General features: G+C 47.3%; 1 protein-coding gene across 2 annotated transcripts in view; it reads left to right on the plus strand.

Moving 5' to 3' along the window:
- SEPTIN8 (septin 8) overlaps positions 1–20,836 on the plus strand; it is a 41,117-nt gene that overhangs the window by 19,158 nt on the left and 1,123 nt on the right. The window contains exons 3-10 of one of the 2 annotated variants that reach the window (XM_076349748.1): positions 2,191–2,386; positions 3,067–3,253; positions 8,951–9,112; positions 10,863–10,959; positions 11,326–11,494; positions 11,752–11,884; positions 12,681–12,871; positions 15,892–18,865. In XM_076349748.1, coding sequence (XP_076205863.1) covers positions 2,191–2,386; positions 3,067–3,253; positions 8,951–9,112; positions 10,863–10,959; positions 11,326–11,494; positions 11,752–11,884; positions 12,681–12,871; positions 15,892–15,895 — 1,139 coding nt within the window. In that variant the 3' untranslated portion in view covers positions 15,896–18,865. Of the gene's footprint in view, positions 1–2,190; positions 2,387–3,066; positions 3,254–8,950; positions 9,113–10,862; positions 10,960–11,325; positions 11,495–11,751; positions 11,885–12,680; positions 12,872–15,891; positions 18,866–20,836 lie in introns of those variants that run through there. The other variant, XM_076349747.1, reaches the window with a different exon arrangement.

The raw sequence follows: 20,836 nt of genomic DNA on the forward strand, positions 1-20,836 counted from the left end.
TCTCCAGTGAAAAGCAGAACCTGTGGTGCTCGAAGAAAGAAAAAGCCCAAAGCCCTTGGCAGCAGGCGTGGCACCTCCCTCGAACAGAAACTTGCTCACCCTCCTGCTCTCCCATCGGTGCGTCCGCTGTAGGGCTCCTTGGACGTGGCTGGGTTCAGCAAGATGGGCTGCACTCAGTAGAAGCAGTGGCTGTCTATGCCGAAGGTGTAGCATGACGGACTGCCTGGGAAATGAGTGGGGAGTAGAAGGCTTTTTCCTTGGATTTTGCCTCTCTTTGCTCCCTTAGCCAATACGGCTGTGTGTAGTGAATGAGGAGTTTAAATGGGGCCCCTTGTAGGCCAGTCTGGAAAATATCAGAGTCTCATTTAGTTACCAGGAGCAGCAGTTCAAAGCCTTCCTGGCTCACAGACAGCCTGTGAGCCAAGTATTCTCGGATGGAGCTTGGTTTGTGATGCATCCCAGGTGTCCTTCAATGGCTGTTGGAACAAGGGGGCTACAGATGGGAAACTTCTCCTAATCTTGCCTCTACTGGTTCTCCAAGAACTAGCCTCTCCCTACCAAGTTTCTCTGCCATCCCCTCTTGACTCCGTGTTCTCTCCCTCTGCGTATCTCAGAGGTTCAAGTTGGCAGAATTTTTTCTACTACTGGAAAGGTGAAGATGCCTCGGAAAGGCCCTGCTTCAGTGCTTCAGCACAGGGCTCTGCAGAGTTCTATAGCAAAAATACACCGTGAATGTGGCCTCTGAAAACATTGTCGTGCTTTGGCCTCTGTGTCACAGATGCTATGTATGGCATTTTGGTATTGGTTTCACTTTGGTTTCCCCTAAACAGCATTCTTGTCTCCCCTTGGCTGATCTGGCATGAAGAATTGTGGAGCAACAGGGTAGCCTTGAAGGAAGCAGAAATACTAAAGGGAAACTCCAGAAATCAAGAGCATTGAGAGACGAAACCAGCTGGGTTGCAAGATCTCTTCAGAGCAGAGCAGCACCTCTTGATCTCTCTGACAGCTGCTGTCTTGCTGAGGTTATTTGGGTGCCTGTGGAAGCTCATGCCTGATGTGACGGAAGAGTTCATTGCTTATTTCTTCCAGTTTGGCCAATTCTGTTTGCTGCACAGGTGGCCCTATCATCTGAAAGCATAGACATACTGTCTGTGATGTGTCTGTGCAGAATGGGACCATCCTGGACAGTTTGCACGTACTGAGCCAGATCTCAGCAGCTCACCGAGTGCCTTGTGTGGAGCTTGTGATGCTTTTCAGAGGGGAGAGTAAAAGAGCCGCAGAGCTGACGCTGGTGTAGCTGCTGTGTGGATGGAGGGGGAAAGGAAGGGGTTACAGCAGAATGGGCTTTAGTCCTTTGGCAGTTATTAATGGGACATCTGGGGCAACAGGGTTGAGGCCGTGGAAGAGGGACAAGCTGGTTTAAGGCTTCCAGGCAGACCAAAGTTCAGCTGCACACTGAAATCACGAAACCTTCATGCAGCGTCTTTTCTGCTGTGAAAAGAGATTTTCAGTCTGATGGCAAGTTGTCCTAGCAGGCCCAGAGCTGTCTGCCTGCTTCTCTGCACTGAAATAGGCACTCAGATTCCCTCCTCACAGGGGTCTCCACTCTCCTCAGAGACTTTAATGGGGAGAGAAAGTGGTAGAGAAGCCCGTTAAAGTCAGGAATCTCACAGAAGAGAGTGAGAGGAAACCTCATTGTCAGGCTTCCCTGTCACCTCCCCAGCACACCAAACACCCATCGCTTCATGCTGATCTGCAGTGTTACCTGGAGCTATCACTGTGTTTGGGACAGCCAACAACTGACCCAAATAGTCCTTGACAGTAGGAGCAGCTGAGTTTTACTCCATCTCAGCTGAAGACTCAAAAGACTCCACTAAAATTGTGCTCTCCCCAGCTTCTCTGGTGCAGGATCCCAAGCAAAGCCAGGCTACGTGGAGGGGAAAGTAGTGTGTTTTGCTGTGCTGTATGATCTTCGCTGGGGAGATGAGACCAAAGTGCTCTGTGTTAGCTTTGCATTAAGCGTGGGAGGCCTTCAAGAATGCAGTTACTTCTGTGACAATTATATGTCCGTCCACAAGCAATTTGTAGTAATCTTTCACAGTATAATTTAGTTCTGCTCTGTAATTAACGTTCTTTGAAGTACCTGTGACAAATTCATGCTGCAGTGAGCTGATGATTTCTCCTTCCCAGGTGAGACCGGCATTGGGAAATCCACGCTGATGAATACCCTCTTCAATACCACGTTTGAGACGGAGGAAGCCAGTCACTATGAGAGCGCGGTTCGCTTGCGGCCACGGACCTACGACCTGCAGGAAAGCAACGTCCACCTGAAGCTAACAATTGTGGATGCGGTTGGATTTGGGGATCAGATAAATAAAGATGAAAGGCAGGTCTCGTGCCATCTGCTTGGCATTTCTGGGCTTGCCTCTGATGCTTAGACATGAGCTGCCTGCAGTCCTGCTTGGAGTGTTGCAGAGGAGATGTCTCTGTTTCTGTTAATAGAGTGGCTCTGGTTCTGGGGACTAAGTGTAGAGGGAGTTGGGTGAGGAGCCAAAAAGAGAGGTCATAGGAGGTCTTTCCAGCAGAGAATGGTGTCCTCCAGGAGCGTGAGCAGTTAACAAGCCGTCCTCAGTGCAGGGTTGGGAAATTATCTGTTCTGGCAGTGATCGGTGTCTCTGGACCTGTCTCATTTAATTACACAGACATCTTGTTCAAGCCCCAGGTAAAGGCTTTCTGGGACTCCAAGGTCTCTCCTTGGTCATGTTGCATTGCTACAGCCAGATGGCTCAGTCCTGAGATCTGGGCAAAGTTTGATCTGTGGAAGTAGTCATCTTTCCATGCTCCATTGCCCTTAGACTTTGCAGTGCAGCCTCAGGAGACTCCAGCAACCTTTGGATTATAAGGTCTGTGTGTAAATGCCACACTTTTCCTGTTGTAAGGCTAAATTGTTTGAGTCTTATAACTACTTTTTAAATGATACCATGGTATGTCTAGGAGAACTCCTTAAGCCTTCAAACTGTTTAATTTTGGGCTCCAGTATCTGGGTTGCTAATGGTATGGTTTTAGTTACAGGCCGATAGTTGAGTACATTGATACGCAGTTTGAAAACTATTTACAAGAAGAGCTGAAAATCCGCCGATCTCTATTCAACTATCATGACACGAGGATTCACGTCTGCCTGTACTTCATCACTCCAACCGGGCACTCGCTCAAGTCCTTGGACCTGGTGACAATGAAGAAACTGGATAGCAAGGTAAGGGGTTGGAGACTGTGGTCCCTCTTTCTGGAAGTGGTGATGCCTCTGTTAATATTGATTGTTATATGGAAGGCTCTGTTCCTTCCAGATAAGTGCTGGACTCCTTCCTGCATGTTAGCTGAGCTGTTTTTAGGACTCTGGTAAAGCTTAGTCTGCCCTGGTGGGTTGCTGAGGTCCTGTGCTTTTTTTTCTCACCGGCTTTCCTGAAAAACGTCAGGTGAAAAACCTGTTTTCCAGCTAGCTGTGTGAAGTCTAGAGTGTCCCATCACTGTAAGAATCTTACCCAGATTAGTTTATGTTTATCAAAGCTATCAGCTGCATCTTTATTAGCTCTTCTGTACACGGGTGCAGGTAAGGATGTGTTCCAGCTCCTGCAGTCGAACTTTGGAAACTGCGGAGCCAACTCTGCTGTCCTGACCTGTCAGCAGGGACAGAGGGGCTGAGAGCAACCAAAACTACGTAGACGTCCTAAGGTGGTGGTCAGTACAGAGGAGACAAGGGCTGAAGAGAAGCATTGGCTGTGCGTGCTGGCGCACAGGGAGTGCATGAGCTGTCACTGCTGGTAGTGCCAGATGACCTGTATAGGAGATCACAATATCTTCTGAAAATTTAAATATGGTGAGAAATTCTCAAGGTCATAGGAAATCCTAAAAGTGGGTTGTGAGAGGGTCTAGCTGGGGGTTGCTTCTTTGTGCGTAAACTGTTACTGCCTTAGGGGGCAGTGGGTTACTTAACTGGTTACTGCTGATATTCCTGCGGCTCGGAGGAGGTTTCTGACACACTTGTTTGTTCCAGCTGCCTTTAGGGAGCTGCAGGAGCCTTCAAAGGTCACTAGTGACAGCAGCACCTCTTCTTTTCTTTGCAAGAATTTCTTATTTTTTCAGAGCAGTATTTTAGCAGCAAGGTGGTTCCTTTCAGATGGCAGACGCTGATCAGTCTACAGAGGGGGCAGGCAAGGCAGCTGGGACCCTGCAGTAACTGGGGATCCCCTGGATTACATTGAGGGAATGCTCTCTTCTCTGGCTGTTGTCCACGTGCAGCTCTATCGGACTTTCCTGGCGGGTAGAGTTCCCCCTCGTGGAGTCCCTGCTGTTTGCCCCCACCACCCAGGGCTGTTGGCCTGCTCTTCCTTGGCCCCACTCCAGAGCAGGCGCTGGCTTCCCATTGCAGTGGGCTGTTTGTAACCGTGGTGGCTGATACACTGACTTCATCAGGAATCCGAAAACTTTCCCTTAATAAACTCTTGTCTCTTGGTGTGGTGCCAGCATTACATGTTCCCAGAAGTATGTTTGGAGGAAAGCTTTTGCATGATTCCCCTTGGTGCTGGTGGTCCCACAAAGCTTTTCTCTTCCTTTCCTTCTGCATTCCCTACTTTTCACATCTCCCCGTGGCTGCCTTTGGTCCTTGGGTAGTACCAAAATAAATCCTTTGTACTTGTGCAGAGATGAGAACTTTGTGTGCACGCAAGCCTTTTGTATTTCTAAACTTCCACTTAAATAGTCCTCTTTGAAGTCATTTTATCCCTTTGTTCTCATCTCCCTTCTTACCACAGTGTGAGAACATCTTGGATTTCATGGTGTGGTGGCCTCGCACAAGCAGGCACATGGAAATGAATAAGCAAGTAGAGACCACTGATATTTTCTGGGTGTCAGGGGTTTATGTTGCGTTTCTGCATTGGTGTCATCCCAGGACATCACGGTGCTTTCCAGGCACTCCTTAAAGATTTGTGCCTGACAGCGCTGTGCCCCTTTCCCAGTACACTTGAACCATTTGTGCTTGGGGGCCAGCGTGTGGGCAGAGTGAAGTGGGGTGTCAGCAAACACCAGGCAGCTTTCTATCTGCTCCAGACTGGTAACAGCGAGTGGTTACCGTGGCTGAGCAGAGAGGTGACGTGCATTGACTCGCGTCTGCAGCCATGTGAGCACACCTGAACCTGGCTTTCCCCTTGGGAAGCTTTACGTGGCTGGTGGCCCCTGTTTTACAGTTGAAGAATGGAGCCCATGGAGACGAAAGGTGTATCGGAGGCCATGCTTTGCTGTGTGCTCTGCTGGCTCAGCCTCTGAGACTTGTTTAAACAAGGGACTTGTAGGAACCCGGCTCAGTTAACGCCTTTGCTTTAGCACACCAGTGGCATGGCATCAGGTGTTGGGCAGGCTTTTGAATCTGTGTGATGATTTCAATAATGAATCTTGCTTTTAGTGTAAAGTTTACAAAATCCCTTCTGGGTAAAGCTGTTTTGTAAACAAAATCTTCCATTGTACTGTAATACAGTATTTGTTTGGCTGAGCTCGTGGCCAGCTGTTGTCTAGGGTATTTCATTACAGCCAGAGAGCTAGAAGGATCTTCAGAAGTGGTTCTAGGTGGATGAAATGTGGCTGGCTGGTAGGTGGGAAGCACGTATGACCTGGCAGGGGTTGCCTTTCCATTGGGTTTAACCTGGGAAAAGGAGGAGATAAATAAAATTGCATCTGTGTCAGATGAGAAGGTGATTTATTGATTTAAACCACAGCCCTGCCCTGGAAAGGGACGGCACAGCTGTGTGCCGGCACGGGCATCCCGGGGCTCCCTGGTTGTTGTCCCTGGATGGTTTCCAGCCAGCGTGTGCTGTTTACGAGCTGTGGCTAATTGCTTGCCCTCCGTGAGCTGACACATCCTAGGCAGGTCACTGCCCAGTGGGGATGCTTCAGGCCAGTTTCTGCCTCTGCTGTTTGGTTTCCAAGGTAGGATTTGCCTGTTGGCTTCACTGGGACTTGCATTTGGGAACACTTTGGAGATGGGGAAAAATCCAGCTGTATTTCAGAGGGTGAAAATGCATGTAGCCTTATTATATTAGCAAAATTATTTTCTGTCAACTGACTTATTTTGGCACGTTTTTGTAAGTTTTATTTTTGGAGATGAGAAATAACTCTGTGGTCAGACTGACTTGAGAAGGAGGTGCATTTTATGCATGTGCATGCGAGTTCACTGTCTTGTCTGAAGCACAGACTTTCTCTGGCCGTAATTCCAGCTCCAGCAAAGACTTCCAACACATGGACTGACAGTCAAGGGAACGCTGCACGCCTGTCACATTCAGTGGGATGACGCTCCAGTAGTTAACTTCATGATTTTATTACTAGATCTTTAAATAGAGAATATTGCTCTTCCACCATGAGATATAAGAATGTTGCTGTGGGATTTTGCCTGCAACCCAAGGTAAACGTTATTTGTGTAAAAGTAAGAGTGGAGAGAGAAACCTCAAATGGTTCTGGCATCATTTCCTTTTATTGGGTTTTTAAAACCTGTTCAGGAAGGAGAGGAGAGGTGACTTTTCTTCTCTGACTGGTTGTATATCTGTTTGGCACTAATCTCCGTGCCGCATACTGTGGCCTTTGCATAGAAATGGATGTGTGGAAGGTGCTGTAGAAGGGCAGGATTAGACATGCAGTTCGGTTTGGTAGCATCTCGTATCTCGTTTGTTTCTTGTTTCCAAACTTTTCCATCCTTTCTCCTTATTATAAAGGGATGATCTCATTCTAGACTTAGACAGCTTTTGGGTGCCAGTGCTCAAAATCAGAGAAAGGAGAACAGGAAGATAATTGTATGGTACTCCGGGTATCACTTGTTAACCGTGGGATTCCAGCTTGTGGTTTTCCAAGGCATGCATGAAATCAAAATAAAAACAGTAATAATTTAAAAAATTAAGGAACTTGCAAGGGAAGAAGAGAGGAGTGAGATACACCCAAACGCCGTTTCCAGGACTCCACAGTATTGATGTTGGCTGTTGATTACTGGAAATACGACAACTTGTAAAATCCTTTTGGGTTTTGAACTCTGTGACAGCAGGTGCTGACTGAGTTGCCTTTTCAAAGCATGAGGAACCTGGTTGGAGGGGACTTGAACCAACCTCGGTTTACACCTTCTTTGAGTACTGCTGGGGCAGCAGCTGACCACAGAGCCTGCCTTCTCCTGCTGCTGGGGAAGCCGTGCCAAGCTCCAGGCTCTGCACCCCCTGCCTCGCTGTAAGCAGAGCTGAGCTGGTGCTTTTTGGAAGAAGGGGGGAATTGCTTAGGCCAACTGAAGGTGGACTAAAATCACCTCTTGCGCTGGTTTGTCAGCGTGCCTGGCTGGCTGGAGAGCATGAAGCCCTGCACACAGCAGCTCCCTGGCAGTGCCTTTCCCCTCACAGATACTGCTCATGAGCGAGTGGTACATGAGCTGTGAGCTGACCCTTTTTCTGTGTGAGATGGTGGATCCAAGCCTCCTCAGCTCTTAGCAGGTCAGCGAGACACCCGGCTGTGGCCATGGCCCTTTTTACCTTTTGTAATGAGGACATCAACCTGCTGAGGAGTGGAGTGAGACCAGCAGACCTTGTTCTGTGGGGGTTTGTGGTCCTTGGTAAAAGAGGCCGGATCGGTGGCTGAGAAAAATAAGGAATTTATCCTCTCAGATAAATTTGCAATGAGTAAATTAAGATGAGTTTCTTTTGGAGTGAGTAAATGCTCTTGTATTTAGTGAGTGCTAAACCAGAGGGGGGAGGAAAAAAACAAGAAGTATGGAAAAAACACTTGAGCTACAAAGAGAACTTGAGCTGGGAAAGCAAGGTCATTTATTTTAATGGGCACCCATTGGAGACCAAATGGCTGTTACGAATTTCTGCTCTGTAGGACAAAAAGTGTTGGCTCCTGGGAAATGTTAGATGGCAAATCAGGCTTTCCCCTCATTTGTCTGAATTCTTCTGTTTTACTGCTATGAATTTGGCTGCTGTTCAGACAGACGAGTTTTGTTGTTGTTTGTTTAAGCAGTGGTTTGCAGTATTGCGCTTGGCTTTTCTGGCCATAGCAGCATTATCTAATAGAGGTCCCTGTGACAGATCCTGCCCTGCTGTAGCTCTCCCAAGCATGAGGCCACAGTGAACCACATCTCTCCTGAAGGATGTGGCCCTCGTTTGCTCTCGATCTTGGTATGTACTGGGCACGGGGGGACCTCCCCACCCTGCAGCTTGCAGGTGGCTTTGAAACCTGGGTTGATGAAGCTGCGTTAGGGTATTGTGCTAGGTGACCGCTGATGCGAAACCAAAGCTGAGCAGCAACAGCATGAAAACAAATCTCCTGTCTGCCGTATGGCACCCTGCACCTTTCCCGGGTGGTCCGTGTAATCCGCGCAGCAATGCCTGAGTTGTGATCCTCAGGGAGAGGCTCAGGGAGTCCTCGGGAAGGATCCACAGCTGCTGTGAAAGCGTCTGAGGAGTCCCTGCTCTTTCTGCTTAAGCATGGGAAGGCTTCACATCAGCTCGCTGCAGCGTTTCATCCTTGCGCTTGACTTCTAAAACGGCTTGTCAGCACAGCCAGGAGTGGATGGGTGATAACTCGAGATGTGACAGTTACGCTGTCTCTGCCTCCCTCGAAGTGTGTAACAAAATGCATAGGCAAGAGCAGAGGCTTTGATCTTCTCGTGTATTTATTGCAGGGTGTTTGTCTGGTTTATCTGGAAGTCTCGTAGCCAAATTAGTCCTGGAAAACTCTTCCCTCTAGTGTTCAGCTGGGCTTGTGCTGCAACTCGCATGCAAAAAAATGTAGCACCTTTGTGGTTTTATAAAATGTAAAGCAGCCACGGGGGTAGGACCCGGGTCACCCCGCGGGCACCCACGCTCCCGACAGAGCTGCTTGCCTGACTGCTGCTCACCTGGTTATTTTTCCTTCCTCCTTTCTGCTGTAGGTGAATATCATTCCAATTATTGCCAAAGCAGACACCATCTCCAAGAGCGAGTTGCACAAGTTCAAGATAAAGATAATGAGCGAGCTGGTCAGCAACGGTGTGCAGATCTATCAGTTCCCCACAGATGACGAAGCAGTTGCTGAGATCAACTCTGTGATGAATGTGAGTAACGCTGCCAATCACATTGCCTCCAGAAGTTGTGACAAATTAAATTGCTGCACAAAAATGCATTTGAAGGGCAAGTTTCATTGGGATTGTCCAGACGCTAAATCTGTTTGAAAGTTGAGCTGTGGATCTGACAGATGCCTAAGGCTATTGCATACAGAATTAATTAAAATGGGGCTCTTATTTAATCTGTGGTCTCTCTGGAGAAACTCAGCTCAGCTCTAAAATTTGTTTTATTGAATTTTTGGAAAATACTTTCTTCAAAATTCATTCTGTCTGCTTTTAGGCTACTTTTCATTTGAGGAGGGAGAAACTTTGAATAAAAATTTTACAGTTAAGATTTACATTAGGCTTCTGACTTAAGCAGGCTAAGCAGAGAAAACCCAATTTATAATAAAGAAGAAAAATTGTCAGACTCTATTTTGTCTTTTTTTGAAGTTCAAAGATCAAATTCATAGAATCATAGAATAGTTTGGGTTGGAAGGGACCTCTAAAGGCCATCTAGTCCAACCCCCCTGCCCTGGGCAGGGACATCTTCAACTAGACCAGGTTGCTCAGAGCCCCGTCCAGCCTGACCTGGAATGTCTCCAGGGATGGGGCATCCACCACCTCTCTGGGCAACCTGGGCCAGTGCTTCACCTCCCTCAGTGTAAAAAATTTCTTCCTCATATCTAGTCTCAATCTACCCCCCTTTAGTTTAAAGCCATTCCCCCTTGTCCTGTCGCAACAGGAATTCAGACCTGGCTGAAGCATATGCAAAACACTTTCAAGTTTCCTGTCTCCCAAATCAGAGTGTAGCTATTGCAGTAGAAACAGCTGAAATGTTTCCATGTTAATTTTTTAAATAAAAAGTAGCTTTTTTTATCAAAATGAACACTTCTGCATAGCTGTTTTTGATTAAATGCTTTGTCTTTTCTTGCACACACACCCCTTTTGTTTTTTAAATGTCAATAGCCATTGATTTCTGCGTCAACTAGATATGCGTTTTCACTATAATAATTCTTTTTTTGCTGAATTCATGAAAAATTTGGAGGATGCACTCTTTTTAAAATAATTGCAAGCTGTGTGCATTGGGGAGAAAAATGGCAGTCATGCTTGCTTGGTTTTTCTTGTCTCCTCCCCCCCAAGAAAACCCAAAATTTTTGGCCACTTCTCTACCAGTTCCACACTTCCGGATCCATTTCTTCTTAAATGTGAAGGATTTTGTCAACCTCGTCCTACTGAAGTGCCTGCTCCGTGGCTCTTTTCTTGCAATGCTTGAGGACGGTGCCCTGTTTCCTTACTGCGCTTGATGCTTTGCAGACTTGGAGAGGAATGAGCACATGCTGTATCCTGCACATGTCCCTTCCAGTGCCCACACACAAACTGCTGTGCCAAGGCCTGTTTACGGATGTCTTGGCTTGTGCTTTCTGCAAGGCAGGGAGTGCCCTGCTCTTGGCGTGTGGAGGGACTACAGCTGCAAGAACAACCTGACAAATGGATAGAGGGAGATCAGTAATGATCATGGTGTTCCTACAATATTTCCCCATCTAGTTCAGTCCAGCCAGCGTTGCTAGTAAGCTGTGCTATGGCTCTACGCTGCTCTCTGTCGTAATATCCCAGTTCATAGTAGAGACTGCTCTGAGTATTGGAGATTGATAGCTTCAGAGGAAGGACTTTTTGAAGTAGATCCTGTGCCTGGGTGAGGGGGATTTAATGGTCAGGCTGATCTCTGAGGGCTTAGCCCATGCACTTGGCTCTGTTTCAGGCTCATCTGCCCTTCGCTGTGGTCGGCAGCACGGAGGAGGTGAAAGTTGGGAACAAGCTGGTGAGAGCTCGGCAGTACCCGTGGGGAGTGGTGCAAGGTAAGGCGCTGCAAGCCGGGCACCCACCGCAAACCTCCCTTGATGCGTGCATGTGCACACGCTGGCACCCTCTCCAGCTCTGCCCTCCCGCCAGCGCGTGTGCATGAAGGTGCCCTGTGCTAAACGGTGCAGAAATGTCCTGTGCAGCCTTTTGTGGGTTGGCCAGTCTTTCCTTTGAATTCCCATTCCTACCGGCAGGTGGTAATGGTCAACGGGAATCCCTGCATCCAAGAGGCTGTGTTGTGCCCTGTGTGGGACAACAGGTAGAGGTCCTTGGGAGGGGAGCCTCTGGAGTTAATCTGTGTGTGCGTTTGTGCTCCCCCGCCATGTGTGCAGGTTACTGACTTCTCCCTTTGCTTCCGTCAGTTGAGAATGAAAGTCACTGTGACTTTGTGAAACTGCGGGAAATGCTGATTCGAGTCAATATGGAGGATCTTCGGGAGCAGACTCATACCCGCCACTATGAGCTGTACAGGAGGTGCAAACTGGAAGAGATGGGCTTCAAGGATACGGATCCAGACAGCCAGCCCTTCAGGTGAGCAGCCTTCACATCTAGCATCAATTTAGAGCGATACTTTGGTACTGACACCCCCAAAAAATGGGAGGTTTGCAGGTGGTATCCACAATGCTGGGCTGGAAAATACTAGTACTGGGTTTGAACTTTGCATCTGACTTTGGTGGCATTCCCTTCCCTGCCTGTTTGTCTTTAAGCAACACAGACAGGCGTGCGTTTCCCCATCCCTAACTCACTGGTGTCCAAAGAGTCTGGATTTCATTTGCTTTCTTCCCCAGCCTCCAAGAAACATACGAGACCAAGAGGAAAGAGTTCTTGGGTGAGCTCCAGAAGAAAGAGGAAGAAATGAGACAAATGTTTGTTAACAAAGTCAAGGAGACGGAGGCAGAGCTGAAGGAGAAGGAGAGAGAGGTGGGTGTGCCAAAAACCTGTGAGAGGAGCCCAAAATACAGCCAACATAGGATCTGGGTCTGGGCAACATATGAATCCTGGAAAGCACATGCAGCTCTTGAGCAGACCTCACCAGCCAAAGCACAAACACACACACCTTCCCCCACTCAGAGAAGGGGACACGGGGTAATGTTTTCAAAACAGCATCACTGGTTTAGATGCCTCAGAAACAAGAGTCTTCCCCGTCCTGTGCAGTGTGTAGGAGACTTGGCTGCTGCTTGGTGAGTGAAGGGCAATGCAGGATGTTTTGGTGAGTGTCCATGTCAGGTAGACTTCATCCCTGGAGGCTCACTGGACAGCAGAGTAAAGGGGGCAGCTGGGCTGGAGTCCCCCGGGTCAGTGGTGTGAGGCCACGGGCAGCTGCCATGGCTGGGGAGGAAATAAATGGACCACCTTCAAAACTAGCGAGGAACGAAAGAGCCCACAGTGTCCAGAGCCCCCTTGCAGGGCTGCAGACTGAGCTGAGATCCTCGGTGCACTTACCCAGGGCTCACGCTTTCTCCCATTTGATATGTGGTGTCAGGCAGAGCTGAATTTCTTGTGTCTTCCCTGCTTTTGGTGAAGAGGCTGTGATTGCCCAGAGGTCAGCTCTGCTGAGGGGCTTGCACGGTGCAGGGGCACCGGCTGTCATACCCTGCCAGCTGGTCTGTCTCTGGGGTGGTGGGGATTCGTGCGGGAGGTGTGACTGCGGCTCTGGGGGGAGCACAGCCTGACGATTGTGCTGGATGCGATGCTCAGAGGGTCTGTCTCCTACCAGCTGCATGAGAAATTTGAGCACTTAAAAAGGATACACCAGGAAGAGAAAAGGAAGGTGGAGGAGAAGAGGAGGGAGCTGGAGGAAGAGATGAACGCCTTCAACAGGCGGAAAGTAGCGGTGGAAACCTTGCAGTCCCAATCCTTGCAGGCTACCTCACAGCAGCCGCTGAAGAAGGACAAAGACAAGAAAAAGTAAGTGACTGAACTTGAGTCTTTCTCCTCTGCTGCTGGGAAGCTGGGTGTCTGCTCAGATGCTTTAATGTTTGGTCAATTGCTTAGACAGCAGATGGAAAAGGGGGTTTTGGAATCCTAATTCCTACCCTTCTGACTCTTTGCCTAAAGCGGAGGAGAGACAAGGTCCATCTGAGCCTGGGCACGGCCCTGGGGAAGCCCTGGTGGCTGCGGGTGGGAGGGATTCGCAATCTGGGACCATTCTCTAAAGGCTGAGAGTCCCGCGGGGTTTGCCCTTGCCTCTGTGACAACCAGCTCAAGTGATCCTGCGAGCCGTCTGCTCCTGGAGACAGACGGGAAGGTGACTAGGAATAAGCTGCATCTTGTCCCCAGCAGAGAGGAGTGGCGACAATCATGACACAGTTGTAATGCCTTACAGATGAGGTCCCCGTCATGCACTGCCTCACTGTGATCTGTAGGCTTGGGGCCCTCTTTGGAGAGTGCTCTTACTTTATTTTTAGAGGCAGAGCTGTAAAGAAGGAAACAGCAGCTTAAAGTGAAGATGCATTGGAAATTCATTAGGGCTCCGTGTGAAATAGGGCTCCAAGACACAGTTCTGCTTACGAGAAACCTCTTTTCCCCTAAAGGCAGAATTCTTATCTTAGCTTGCTGCAAGTTAATTGACATTGCTGAAGCCAGCAAGAGTGTGAAGCGAGGGCATGTAAATAATGCTCTTTCAGCTGCCTGGTTGTGTAATGATAGAGCAGGAATGGAACAAACAGGTTTAAGAAGAAAAGGTTGGGGGGGGACACAGTGATCCTGCTTCCATTCAAGCCAGTCTTCAGGGGAACTCTGGCTAGGGAGTAAAATGAGAAGTGCCATCATGCAAGCTGGTAATTCTGTTATTCCAGCACTTTTTGTTACTTCCCCTTGCGTGAAGGAACTTAAGAGTCTGAAACTGCATTCTGTCAAATCCAGAACAGGCTGGTGGCAATGTTTTCTGAGCCTTTTAATGATGAAAAGAAAAAAAGACCATCGAGAGTAGCAACACCCGAGTTTGCTCTTGAGAGCACAACATTTGGCTTCACGTTGCCGATGAGATCTCGTGCTCTGTCATTTCTCTGCTGTGAACTGCAGCACTAGAGAAGCTCATTCTGCGTAATGACATGCTAGTAATTTGTTTCTTCCTATGGAAGATTACAGTGCTTATTACTTAACATATTTCCTTGGAATGTAAATGTGTTGGTGTTAAAACAAAACCAAAGCACTCTCTTCTTCAGACCTCTCAGCATGCTCTGGGCACGTCCCACCTCACACACAGAGTCCAAAACGCTTTGTAAAATATTTTGCTGCAAATAGAGTTTAATCCAGCTAAACTCGCACATGAATTGGGGGCTGAATACCGGGGGCAGCCTGGGGCCTTTGAAGAAGGCGAGCACGCTGAGCCGCACGCTGTTAACTTGCACGAGCGATGCCGGTTGCTGGGATGCTCCGGCGGTGATGTACTGTGTGTGCCGGCCAGGCAGAAATGCTGCAGCTTCCCCTCCACTCCGTCTGTCTGTGATAGAAATAGGTTTCCTGCGCTTTAGCTGGTTTTAGCCCACCTGCGGACGTGAGTCCAGACGTCCTTCCTCTTCTGGGTGGCGATTTAGAAACCGGCCGTGGGCAGAAGCAGGGCCAGGAGAAGGCAGCTCAGGCGGCGTACGAAGGACCGAGGGGCACCCACAGTGTGTGCTCTGCGCGGTGGGGACCCCTGTGCGGTGCTGGGGTGGGGGGGCTATCTTTGGCTCTGGAGCACGGCTAGAGGAGGTGCACCGTCACCAGGAATAAAATTAATAAATTAGGGAGAGGAAGTGGGTTTGGATTGGGTTTGGGGTTTTTTGGTTTGGTGGGGGGTTTTTTGTTTGTTTGGGGTTGGTTGTGGTTTGTTTTTTTTTGTTTGTTTGTTTGTTTTTTTCCAAACCTGTGAGCTAGTTCAAAACGTGGTATTTAGGGGTTTCTGCTCAAGCAGGATAATGAAATTTGTAATAAGATATTCAAAGGAAGGTGCCTCCCTTTGGCCTTGCCAGTGCCCTGTCTTCCCAGACCCCTTCTTCATCTGGGAGGCATCAAACGGAGCTGGGGGCCTTGTGAAACCTGTGTGTCAGAGAGCACAGCCCTAACCCATCCCACTGCCGCATCCCAGGCGGTCGGTTTGATGTTAACCCCACAGACCACGTGGGCGTTAAGAGGATCTGTGTATTCCCAAGCAAGCAGCTGGAATGTCTTTGCCAGCTTTCTTACCGAGGTCTTTCAACCAAACCGGACTGGAAAGGCAGCTGGGATCTGGGGAGCTGGTGGCAGGCGGTGTCCTCCCCCGGGACCAGGGGCAAAGCTTCCCCCGGCAGAGCCACAGGGTTCAGGCCGTGCCCGTAGCTTTGGTAAACGAGGAGCTGGTGCTTTACAGAGCTGAGTGTAATACTAGCTCGGGGTTTGCACTCCGCTTGCACGGGGGCAGGCGCCCACCCGGGGCGGTGCGAGAGAAGCGGGACCCAGAGGATGCCAGGGGAGCATCGCTGCCGGGAGAGCCCCCGCAGCTCCCCGGGGGATGGGGATGCGAGTGGAGGCACGTCCTGGGTTTGCGGGCAAGGTGTTGGGACCTTGCAGGAACGGGGAATACATAGTGAGCTTGGGGAGGGGGCGTTTTGTCTTGTTTCAATTTTCAGAAGAGCCAGTTGAACCTTTTATTGTGTCCTGTTTCGACATAGCGTTTTTAGTAGCTTTAATAAGTGAAAAATGGCGATGCAAGAATTGCAGGTGTCGGGGGGGAAGAAAGTGTTTGTGCTGAGATTCTCTCTTGTGCCTGCAGCTGCTAAGCAGGTCGTGCTCTGTGGTGCGGTGCTCAGCGTGCCGGAGGGGTGCTCTCGTCTGCGAGTCTTCAGATGCCTGAGCAGTGTTTGCCCTTCTCTTCCTTTTTTGTTTTTAACATATTTCGCTACGTTTTGCTTTTGTTTAATTTTCATAACTTTAATTCATGCTTTTTTATGTTTTGTTTCTTTCAGTTAATCACACACAGACTTTCAGGCCAAGAGTGGACTTGGTGCTTTCATGTGTTAAGTTGCTTGAGTTTCCCACCCTGTGACCCTTCTCATAACATTGTGTGAGTGGACCAAAGTGACAGAGAAAATGAGCATCTTCGGTGGTTGCAGTGTAACGACTCGCTGTTATCTGTACAGAATTTATCAGGAGGTTTTAAGGAAGTAACCTTACCATGTACATTTTGTTAAACAAAGTCAACTAATCCCTAAAGTAAGATGTTTTGTTCTAAACCCAGTGATTGAACAGCCGTGTATAAAGTGACCATAACTGTTTGTCTGAACTCATCTTACTCACCAGCTAAATACTTGCTTTCTAGATCTATTTTTTTTTAATTGGCTAAGGTGACTGACTGAGGCTCACCTACCTTCCCCTGTACATGCACAAATGTGAGGAGCGGTATGAAGAACGCCAAAACATTTATTTTTCTAACAAAATTCTCGATTTGAATAAGTTTTTTAGAATGGGTAGAAAAACACAACGCTTAGACTTTCTGCCCTGGGAATCTTAGTCTGAGTAACCCTCATTCCAGTAATTATATGTTTTAATCCTGAATTACTCTAAACACTTTCTACATCACTTTTTTATATATATATATATATAAAAAAAAAAGAGAGAGAGGTTAATAAAATTCACGGGACAATGTTTTGAATTTTCTTTACTGCTAAAGTAGAACATTTATATAGAAAGATTTTTCATAAGGGTTTGTTGTATAATGTGGAACTACAGGATTTGTGTAACTTGTCATTTACCAATGTATTTTACTGTTGTGGAAAAACTATTTAAGTGGTCATCTTTACTTTTCCTCTTTAACCTTAAACTTATTATGTGCCTAATAAGGAGAATCCCCTGATTTTGAGCTATGCACCGTATTTATGCTGATAGCCCCTATTCCTCTTAGAAAGTGCTTCCTTTAACACTCCTCGTGCCTAGAAATCACAGCCTTGTTTTCCTGGCTGACCTAGCTTAGAGGAATAATTAGGATCAATATTCCCCCTCCCCCCCCCCAAACCATTTTGTGATAAGGCAGGACGATAACTGAATAGAGACTTGTTGTCATGGAAAAATAGTTGGACCCAATTCCATCCATCCGTCAGATAATAGGCTAAAAGAAAGCAAATATTTTATATTAACCCCCACATAGTATCTTTAGAGTTTATAAAAACACTGGCTGGCTAAGTGTTAGTTGTGAGTGTGTGCATTTTATTTAGTTATTAATGTTACAGGATTTGTCTGATGGTTTGTTTTTCTTTTCTTAAAGACTTGTCTTTAAGCTAAGATGTCAGCAAATTCCTTATTTGACTTGCAGATGGAGGTGCAGGGCCTTGCATCTGAGCTGTTACAGGTCTGCTTGAGGGTAGCATTTTGCTGGATCGTAAAATGAGGTTCTTTAACTTGCATATCCCATTAAAGCAGCTTTTTTTTTTTTTTTTTCCCTAAGTACATGCTCAGGTGTTAAACTTTTCATATGGACATTGGCCTTTTATACAGATATATTGAAAATCACGTCAGTGTTACTTGATGCGTGTAAGAAAGAACCTCATGAAGATCTCGCAGGCACCTTTTAGAACAGGCCCTTTTTCAAAGAGTAGAAATTATGCGCACTTATTAGGAGTCTGCTGAAAGCTGAACGTTTAATTTTTAAGGCTGTGCCTCCAGGTTAGATGTATTTTAAAGAGTAACTGTCAAATGTTAGGAGGGTTAATGTGTTTTTCTCAGAGAAACGTACAAGGAACCCAACCTATTGTTACGTGCAAGAAGGCAATTCCAGCTCGCCACTGACTACAGTCCAATCATGTAGCACATTAGGGGCAGGATTTTGAGTTTCGCTAATGAGAGAAACTCTGGTGCACTAATCGCATGAGTAAGCAGCGCTATTTGGTTCATTGTTTTGCTTCTCAAGGCCAATGCTACGAAGGCTGGGATAAAACAATAACTGATGACATTGGGTATGCAAACAGCTGCCTCGCCATCACTTTTCCAGTCGATAATTTTCTCCCGATCTCATGCTGCAGCCAGCAAGATCTATGCAAATGATTTCTATCTGCCCTGGCTCGTCAGAGATCAATTTTTTTCCCCTAGAATAACAGGTAGTTAAGAATAATGGTGATAACAGTGAAAGAGTAAAAACCTTCAAATCCACGGGCACTGTGGAGAAATTGCCAGCTTTTTCTGATGAAGACATTCAGAATGTATGAAACAATATTTTAATGATGATGATTATTATATATACACTGACTTTATGTTGTGACGGACGTACCTTTTCCTCGTAGTTACTTGTTCTTTAGAGCAGTCAACATGGTAATCTCCCCAATGGGACTCAGTAATTTTTTTTTCTCTAGTACTTGATTTCTCTGTTTGCCTGAGACACGATTTAAGTATGTGGTATATAGGGTAGTTCTGTATCTTATTTTTATTTAACAAGTTACAAATGGGTGGTGATGCTAATCTCACTCCGGTCCGAAGATTTACATCTTGTAGGCTAGAAGTGAAAGAAAAACCCTTCAGAAATGACTGAAACTGTTCAGTTACACATCTTTCAGCTGTTTTATACATTTTTCTGGAAAAGGTTGGTATTAATGGGGAAAAACTACCCATTTTTTTTTTATCATTTAAACATTTACCATCATGTATGTTGTCTGCTTTCTAATTTAAAATGTGTTTTGCGGGGCTCTAAGCTCTGTAGGCTTCACGTCTGGCTGTGGTGGCAGCCCCAGGGGTGGAGAGGGGGTGGTTGGCTCAGAGCATGCGGCGGTGCCTCGGGGACCTGCCCGGGGGGGGGGGGTAGCAGCCTCTCGGACGTGCTGCATCCGTTCGCTTTGTCATTCCGAATGCGTTGGGGTTGGGTTTGGTTTTTTTTGGTTTTTTTTGACTTTCAGTTCTTTCCACTCACTCTGTACTTTTTTTTTTTTCTTTTATTAAATCTCACATGTATTTTGAGTTTTTGTGGTGTCGTTTATTTAGCAGTGGATTTCCTGTGTTATCTGGTGGATCTCTGAAATAATAATGTGTAATGATTGAAAGCTTACCAGTCACAGGATGTCTTATGACTATGGGGAACATTCAAAAATAGAATTAGCTAATTAATTAATTAACAAATAGCTAATCATACAGTATGTGGAAAAGCACCTCATCTGTAATCGGGGGAGAAATTCTAAGGTATTAATTCAAATGCCATCCCTATTTGGGCAAAAGTTGCCTTTAAGCTTGTTTTGTACTTCTCCTTTGTGGGATCTGGTGAGCGAGCGGGTAGATTTACCGGCAGTTTCGCTGTTGTAATGATGCCCAAAGAGGTGATTTAAGGGTAGGATGAAAAGGGAGCAGAGATGGAGGGTGATATTTTCCCTATGGCACTTCCAAAGCTGCATGCTTTTTCCGGAGAAGCACATCATACGCTTAGATCAAGGCCAAAGATAGAGCACAGCTTTCATTTGGGGTTCTTTTTTCAGAGAGAGCCGCTGCTGAAGCTTTACCTGTTCTTGGTGTCTGTTCTGTGGGGCACTGCTACGTGTGAAGTTACATTCAGTTAATTTTGGGTCTCTCTGGCTTTTAGTTGATGCTGGACTGAGACCAATGCTGCACTTAGGACAAAACCAGCAAGTGGAGTTTGGCTGATGCACGGTGTTTGCTGAAGTGGCGCTTCTGATGGGAGCTTTGTCTGCAGCCCCAGTTTCAAGAACAAAACCAAGTCGGTGATACTGGCTGCTTCTGAAATCTGTTTAGAAACGTGCAGAGGGACTGTGCTATTGCCGCAGGAGTTGGCTTGTGTAAGAGACCGCTGCTTTTTGCATTTAATACGCGGCTTGCTTAAAAGGCAGAGGGCAGTTCTGGTCATCTTATGTGCTCTCGTTTGCATCCCACCTTCTTACAAGGCTGGGATGGTTACCCCAGCCGCGGTACCGTGCTGTACCGACACTGAACGTCCACCCGCAGAGAGCTGACCAGAAGCGGTGGTTGGAGTTGGTGGGATATCGCCTGCAGCGATCGCCGACAGAGAGTGCAGGTGGAAGTCTGAGCCTGCACTGGGTTAGAGTTGTGTCGATTGAGCCAGTTAAATTTTTGAAGGATAAGCCTTAGTGGGGACTTAGCCGTTGATACCAAGTGGTCTGTTTGAAATGTTTTACAACCTGTTCCATCCCAATACTTTTTAAAGCCAAATCTTCTAGGAGGACAGAGAAGAGAAAGTACATTCAGGTATGTAAGAATTAATTGGGAAACTCAGGTGGCAGAGTAGCTGGTCATTTTAAAGACGGGCCACCTGGGGATTTAGGACGATGTACATTGGCAAGGATTTTTCCACAGGAGCAATGTTAAGATCATTCATTAATATTTGTGCAGAGCTCCTAGGGATGCTTGCAAGAGAATGAGAAATGCACAGTGTTGTTACAAAAGCAGTTCAGCAGTGAGGTAGGTACTGTCCACGTTTTGCAGTTCCAGAGCTGAAGCCTGGTGACCAAGGCCCTCGGACGTGTGGATGCTTTCTGTTCAGGAGACAGCCCAAACCCGGCCTCGTCTCCTTGTCCCAGGCTGCTCGATAGGGAGAACTGCGCAGCTGTGAGGGACGTCACCGGCGAGGCGAGGGCAGAGCAAAGCCACTGGCTCTGCCGGCTCAGGCTGCCTGTGCTGGTCGGTGGCCCCTGCGGTCCTGGCCGGGCTGGAGACGGCTCCGCACCTCTCCCCATCCCCTGTCTCCGTAGCACGTGACTTCTCAGATCTTCCCTGTCAGCGGTCTTCCCTCATGAAAATTTTAAATCAATCCTCTGATTACCAGTTCCAAACAAGATGTTGGCAGCCGTGAGAGCTGCTCCGAGTTGCGATGGTTTAAATTCAAATGTCTCCTATGTACCCGGCCCCCCCGCTATCAGGCGGCATACGTTAGATTTGTACTTTGACCTTTCATGCTGTCTTTAA

The sequence above is a fragment of the Aptenodytes patagonicus genome, chromosome 12, assembly GCF_965638725.1.
Source record: "Aptenodytes patagonicus chromosome 12, bAptPat1.pri.cur, whole genome shotgun sequence".
Classification (NCBI taxonomy): domain Eukaryota; kingdom Metazoa; phylum Chordata; class Aves; order Sphenisciformes; family Spheniscidae; genus Aptenodytes; species Aptenodytes patagonicus.